The sequence below is a fragment of the Sinocyclocheilus anshuiensis genome, unplaced genomic scaffold, assembly GCF_001515605.1.
Source record: "Sinocyclocheilus anshuiensis isolate Anshui unplaced genomic scaffold, SAMN03320099.WGS_v1.1 scaffold179, whole genome shotgun sequence".
Lineage (NCBI taxonomy): Eukaryota > Metazoa > Chordata > Actinopteri > Cypriniformes > Cyprinidae > Sinocyclocheilus > Sinocyclocheilus anshuiensis.
Genome location: NW_015549577.1, coordinates 667,541 through 675,369, shown reverse-complemented (window position 1 = coordinate 675,369; position 7,829 = coordinate 667,541). Strand labels below are relative to the sequence as shown.

The 7,829-nt window shown below is 34.8% G+C and overlaps 1 protein-coding gene across 2 annotated transcripts in view; it reads right to left on the bottom strand.

The window, feature by feature from the left end:
- Positions 1–7,256, bottom strand: part of LOC107657515 (boophilin-H2-like) — a 33,878-nt gene extending 26,622 nt beyond the window's left edge. The window contains exons 1-2 of one of the 2 annotated variants that reach the window (XM_016445630.1): positions 7,145–7,256; positions 6,228–6,289 (exon numbers count right to left, since the gene is read on the bottom strand). In XM_016445630.1, the coding sequence (XP_016301116.1) occupies positions 6,228–6,289; positions 7,145–7,164 (82 nt within the window). In that variant the 5' untranslated portion in view covers positions 7,165–7,256. Of the gene's footprint in view, positions 1–6,227; positions 6,401–7,144 lie in introns of those variants that run through there. The other variant, XM_016445631.1, reaches the window with a different exon arrangement.
- Between the last annotated feature and the right edge of the window lie 573 nt (positions 7,257–7,829).

Below are 7,829 nucleotides of genomic sequence, written 5' to 3'. Positions count from 1 at the left end.
TGAACATTAAAGCATGTCAACATATTCTGTTACACCAAATACACAAAATAATGATCTTTAAAAAAGCATCATATGACCCCTTTAAACACTCGCCCGCATCACATCACCTGTGAGCGCAATACAAGCCCTCGCGAGTGAGGATATGTCTCATCGCACGCGCATAATCATCCCCCTCGTGCTCCGTATTTTTCACCTGCTTACTTTTGCTCACGCGAACACTTTTATTTTTGGCAGTCGTAGGGCGGGACTTGCTGTTTTAACTGTAATCTCAAACGTCATTGTTTGTTTCCCCTTTTCCAGAAGTCAGCTGTGATTGGACGCCTGTGAAAAGACGTGACCTGAGACATGGCTTTATCAACGGATCAGATCTTTTTTTTATTTTTTTTTATAAATATAACATGGCTGTTTTAATGAAAATTAATTGCATGCTTTGTCAATAGAATAGATCATTAGCTGAAAGTTTATTAACAAATTCTTCCGTTTACTAGTGATTGCAATCTTGTGATGTTACAAAGATAAAACATGACATAAACCCTTTTTATAGATTGTAATGACACGTTTCCACGGTTATTAGCATGGTAAATCTTCCAAAATTGTTATATTTGAATTTTTCATACAACACAATGCTTTGGGTTATATTAACTTCGCAAAATATAAATAAAATAAAAATAAAACAAATAGTCAGCCTATTGCTATAACTCAAATTAACTGTAGTTCACAACTATATTACCACTATATGCTTGTCAATTAAATGTATTGTAAGTAAGTATTGTAAATTGTAAGTGTACATAATTGTAAATCCCAAATTGGTTTGTATGTTCTTTGTATTTTGAGGTCATGTACTTGAATGCAGCAAATAACACTGCACCTCCCCTCACCCTTATGTAATAAATAAATAATCTCACCCAGCTTTTTACAGCCCACACAAGGACCCTGGGTAGTTACTCTATATATCTTTGCCCTTTTACACTGTTTTTGAGTAATACAGCTGCCATATGAACACATTTAAGAATCCATTGCATTTTTAACCATGTAAGTCTATATTTAATGGCATCAGTCTTGCATGGATTCCTCTTCAGAGTACGTGTAAGGAATGACAGACGCAATTACAGTTTAATCAAAAGAGCACACTTCTTTGACCTCTCCTGATGTTTCATTGGAATTTTAGATATGGCACTTCAACTTATCCAGACCATTCAAAAGTCCCTTAAGGGAGGAGCTTTGTGCAATTCTGCGAAGTGTCTGAACAAACACTGAAATAAGCCATTTGTCTTGAAAAAGGGTCAGTCCTCAGGAAAAAGATAGAGCTATCGGCTTAAACAAGCCTTCCTCTAATGACTCATTCAATGAGGCATGACTAATAGTGGTATATTTAACCCAGAAAGAAAAAATTAATGAGGATTATGTGCCTTGCAGCTTAGGATAGCTTTGCAGATTTCAGAAAAATTTCTTGATGAAAATTAATGTGAAGGAGTCATAATGTCCAAACAAAATATATCGAGCCAACAACAACATGAGGCTGAGAGTGTTTCTTAAATATAAACAAATATAAAATCCTGCAGAATGTGTTAATTTACATAACCCTTTGTCATATACTATTCATAATATTGTCAGTCATGTCATTAACACAATGAGAATTCATTACATGTTTGTTCAACGAAAAGGTTACTAATAAATCACTTTCACAAACTGTCATGCCCTATCAGAAGCCTGATCTCTGCATTGCACCATCTTGAGAATGGAGGTCACATCTGGCGAGAGTGGATGTCTCTTTACGTGAGCTTCACAGCCATAGTACAGGCCCATTATTCACAGAAAGGAACATCTCTTAATCTTTCTTCTATATTTTTCCAGACTACAATGCATATATGTGACAGAATCTTTCCAAAGAAATTAAACTACTATTTCTATGTACTGTGCCAGGTGCACTCTATAAAATAGTGGGTTGTTTCAACTAGTGCTGGGCGGTATACCGGTTCATACCGAATACCGGTGTTTATTTTTGTTATGATATGAATTTTTAAAATAGTATAGTTTTAAAATAGTAGTTTTAAAAAGTATGTCGCTTAAACAACGTTCGGAAAGCGACACTGTTTGAAAGGGGTCCCTTTTCACTGGTGCACTGTGGTGAGGGAACAGCTGTATGTGTTACTAAGCGTGAAAGTTTCGAAACTGAAGCTGTAGAACTAATAGAACGTGATAATGCAGAAGAACTCATCCACAATATCCACATTGACCGCCACAAATATCTGTTGGAATTATAAATATGAGCGTAGTTCGTCTGTTAATATCACATGCACTTTTTTGTTTGTTGTTTTTTTTAGTTTGTTACTCAGACGCAGGCAGTGCGCTGCATGAGACAAAAAAGTAATATAGCCAAAACAACCGCATAGCCGCTCTTTAGTGTAGATGCATGTTGATTTTATCAGACGATGCCACGATTATAAATGAGAGTGACTCCTGGTTAACATGTATTAAAAGGGGTCGTGTTTAGTCACTATTTAGTATGGTATTTTTTGACAATATTCACTCATCATGACAGTAAAATAGGGCATTCTAAGTCAATATACTGCAGTATTTCCTCTCTCAATCAGTAGAAAATGATGGTTAACACCCGGTCATGCATGAAAAAAAAAATACCGTCATGTACCGTGAAACCGCTATAATTTTGAAAAATACCGTGATATAAATTTTTGGTCATACCGCCCAGCACTATTTTCAACCTAACTTTGGGTCAAATATGGACTAACCCAGTTGGATTACATTTTTTTATTACATTTTTAACCCAAAAGTTGGGTTGGTCCATATTTGACCCAAAGTTGGGGTGAAACAACCCAGAATTTTTTTAGAGTATCACAACAGCAAAGAAAAGAAAAAAGTAAATGATGTGCCAGTTTTTTGCGTTTTGTCAAATATATAATACATGCACAATTAAATTAAATGAAATTCCCAATAATCTAAAAAAAAAAACAAGTTTAAAAAAAGGATATACATCATGTTTTGGATTAATCACAATCACAATCACAGTGAACAGTCAGTGAACTTACAGTTGATTTAATTTTGTCCTAGGATATGGTACTCAATCAAGTTCATATAAAGGCTTTATAAAACATATTTAATCACACTGCAGTCTTCAGAGGAAATAAGCATCTTCTTTCAAATCAGAAGTCAAAATAAAATCTGCCTAATCATCAAGCAAGTTGTTCAAGCTGGCATATTTTTCTGCAGCATTAATATTTCATTGCACCCATACGTACACCAATCTATTTTTAAAGATCATTTAATTAAAACAAATCCTTTCATCATAACAACAACAGTGTTGAGTTGAGATTGTGACCTCCACACATTCAGAGACTCTAAAGAGATTTATGGAGGATAGAGAGCCAGCATATTGATCGGTGCAGTTAAGTAGGTCTAAAAGTTCACAATGCTTGGACTGCAGCCAAAAAGAACAAAAACATTTCTTCAGCATAAGGGGTTTCCATGTGTAACTTATTAAAGAGCTATGGCTCCAAGGGGTGGGTACTGAGAAAATATTACATTAACAACCAAGAAATCACATCTTGCTGATGTTATATCCCAACCATAATGTGGTCTATAGCCTCTGTACCTAAAATATCAGAATTGTATATGCTGGAATGAAATTTGTTCTAGTCAGGGTTAGGGCTGCATGGGCAATAAAACAAAGAACACAAATGTCTCTGTGATTTAGTTTAAAGCCAGATGAAACCTCTCATGACAATTCATACATATTTTACTAGGTGGCAAATTCGTAGGAATTCGTCCAAAGGATCACCCCTAACCCCGCCCCTAAACCTACCCCTCACAGAAATCGTACAAGTGAGGTTGTACGAATTCGTATGAATTAGCCACCTTGTAAAATACATACATATTGGTCATGAGAGAGCGTTGGATGAAACAGCGCTGACGTTCTCAACAGCACTGACAAACACGAGAAACACTGTGCCATGAACAATCCCATTAGAAGGTTTTACATGGATTTACCATGGATTTACTGTAGTAACACTAACTGCACCATGGTATTGTGGCAGAAATGTGGGATATACCTATTGGATTTTATTATATTATTAATGTAGACGTGTTAAATGTATTAAATGAATAAAGGTTGTTATTAAGCTATAGCATTTGTGTATTTGTATTTATACTAAATGTATTTAGGTTACTGTTTTTCATACAAATACCACCATATAGTTACATTTTACCATGGTAGTGAGGTGATATGTATGATTTTACCTTTGGTTATCATGATCTAATTGTGTGATACTATAGATGACGAATGGTTAATTTAAATAATAAATAGAGTCTTAACTCAAACAGTCAGAATATTTACATTTTACCCTATAAATATGAGGTTGTTACAATTTTTACTGATGTTACAGTTTTTGTTAATGAACATAAATTTACATCTGCATCACGCTATCAAAGTCAGGGAACACAAACCTTTTTCATGATTTGAAACAATGTCACCCATTAGAACATGCAGAAACTAAGACATTTATTTCTGTATTAAGATATTAAAAATACTGAAAAAGGATTTTACTTTTTTCAGTTTTTTCAGGGTTTACTCTTGCATATTTTGATGTTGAAAAAAATAATTTACTACTATAAGTTTTGAATATTGTACCTCAGATTTGTGAAATGTTCACCTGTTTGGCAAGTGTTTGTCATGTTCTGACCAAAAAAAATAAGTTTAAAACTCACAGTTAACTGTCTGGTTTCTATGGTTTCTACAACTTTCACTCAGAAGAAATCCGCCTTTAAACTTGAAAGAAGTGAAAGATTGGACATTTTTCGTGATAATTATCGATACCGACTAATATGAAAATTTTTATTGTGATAATTTTTTGGCCATATCACCCGGCCCTTGTCTGCGTCAAGAATTAAGGGCTTGGGACAAAAATGCCACTGGACGTGGAAAAAAATAATAATAAAAAAACTGTAATGAATTAATCTATTAAGATCTAACATATGTTTGAGTTATGATATTGTATGTATTATTTACAGATACTTTTGTATTTAACATTGATTTAATTTGATAGGTAACAGCCATAATTGTTCAGATGGAGAACTAATTAACTGATTTAAATTAAATATTTGACATAAATGGATGGATTTCTGTGTTTATATTTGGTTAGAAAATAATAAATAAATAAAAGTCAAGGAATACCACTATATATCTAAATCACTGATTTTGTTCTTCTAATTAAAAAAAAAAACTAAGAACATGTAAAATTGCATTTAGATTTTCATCTTTTAATAATATTAAGTCATAGGAAACACATTACATTATTTAGGCAAAACCACACACACACAAAAAACAAACAAAAAAAACCAGGTGAAAATAAGGCTTCTTGTTTGTTCAAACCAACAAACAAATGAGGACATAAATTTGTATAATGACAAAGGTATGACATAGGTATTACAAGGAGAAGGTGACTTTTCAGGACTTTACCCCATGTCCCCACTTTTCAAAACGCTTATAAATCACACAGAATGGAGTGTATTGAAACTCTGAAATAGCACAAAGTTTCCTGGTTGGTGTAATGATTAAATACACCTAGCAAGTTAAATATTAAATTCCAGTTCCCAAAAGTTAAAATGTAATCTTCCCATATTTATTACAGCAGACAAAACAGAACAAAAGTGGCACAAAATGCTCATTCCAATGCCCCTAAATCCTATCAATCCTTGAGTTTCATCTCGCTTAGAAATTGTTGTAAAGCAAACAGCCCTTGTTGACAAAAATCTGACTCTGTTTTGGATTTAATCATCGAAGTTGAGCTAAAAGTTTTGAGCCAGCGGTGGGACTCTCAGTGGTGGGACACCGTAAGCAACCTTCTATTTAATGCAATTCTGCAATCTTTACAAATAACCCGTTATCTAAAATATAACTTAATCTGTCACATGTTACCTTCAAAGTAGCTTCAGCTCACCTAAACACTTATAACATGTCAATATATTGCCTGATTTGACTTTCATTTCCTTTCAGTGGTCGTGTTAGGATAAGCTCTGGCCGCAAATATAAGTATAGTACTTTCATTACTGTATTGAAATCAACAAATATAATTATCACAGTTGAGTCTTCTGTTCGTAAACTGTTTATAATGCTTTTAGAACTTCTAGAAGTGCAAATTCACTCCACCTTTGGGAAAACGAACTTTTTATTAAATAATAATCATTAGAAAAAAAGAAGAAGAAGAACTCACCTCTTGCAAATTTTGTGAAACATATTCCAATAAGAGGCAGTATAAGCAGCGGTCTACATGACCAGCTCAGTAATGGAGCCATTCCAGCAAGCGAGGCAATCACACGCTTCCAAGTTATGTGGAGTAGTAAGTTAGTTTGTGGCTCCCACTAGTTAACTACTCCAAATATTCACTGACTGCGCGGTAGTCAGTGTCACGCACACGCACTTCCGGGTGACCGTTCGTCCTGATGAAGTGTTCTGAAGAATTTCGTGATTCTTAATCTGATTCCCTTCAAAGATTCCGGTTCCATTTACGATTCTTTTAGTTCTTCTGAGGAAAAAAATATTGTAAAGAAAGAAAGTAATTTTTCAATTGTATTTTTCCCCGCAGTAGCCTAGTCCTCTGCTAAATTATCATTTCAAGAGTCCAGAATATAGCTATAACATCATAATAGCCTAGTACCTAATAATACAGTTCATTCAAAAGTTTAGTTTAGATACTTTTCAACGACTCTTCACAGAAGCAGCATAATGTAATCAAATTGCTCCTAACTATATATATATATATATATATATAAAATACAGAGACCGGACCTCTTAGAACTTTAATTGAATACCCCTGTTATAGAATAAGGTTATATACTTTCAGAGATGCCTTATAGTTGCCAGGTTTTCGCAATAAAACTAGTCCAATCGCGTTTCGAGGAGGGTTCCCCTGTAAAAATCGCATTCCCGGGCTAAAATACACGTTTTTCGGCGGGAATCTTCCAGTAAAATTCACATTCCAGGGACTAAATATCACGTTATTGGGGTCGCTTCGACCCGCGGACATGAACAACAACCCGCGGCAACCGTGTTAAAGTAGCCCTATTCCGCGGGAAAACCGCGGACTTGGGAACACTGCTTATGAACCGACCGCAATATAGCGTTTCCTACCAGCTCAGTAATGGAGCCATTCCAGCAAGCGAGGCAATCACACGCTTCCAAGTTATGTGGAGTAGTAAGTTAGTTTGTGGCTCCCACTAGTTAACTACTCCAAATATTCACTGACTGCGCGGTAGTCAGTGTCACGCACACGCACTTCCGGGTGACCGTTCGTCCTGATGAAGTGTTCTGAAGAATTTCGTGATTCTTAATCTGATTCCCTTCAAAGATTCCGGTTCCATTTACGATTCTTTTAGTTCTTCTGAGGAAAAAAATATTGTAAAGAAAGAAAGTAATTTTTCAATTGTATTTTTCCCCGCAGTAGCCTAGTCCTCTGCTAAATTATCATTTCAAGAGTCCAGAATATAGCTATAACATCATAATAGCCTAGTACCTAATAATACAGTTCATTCAAAAGTTTAGTTTAGATACTTTTCAACGACTCTTCACAGAAGCAGCATAATGTAATCAAATTGCTCCTAAGGTAGGGTTGGTGTAGGGCAATAGAATATACGGTCTGTACAGTATAAAAAACATTATGCCTATGGGATGTCCCCACTTTTCACAAAAACAAACCTGTGTGTGTGTGTGTGTTTGCAAATATAATTTATTCTGAAGCAATATTCTCATCCGTTTTCTATCAGCTGTGACATAAATCTGCGTGTTTTTTATATTTTATCCAAGGGCATTTTTGTTT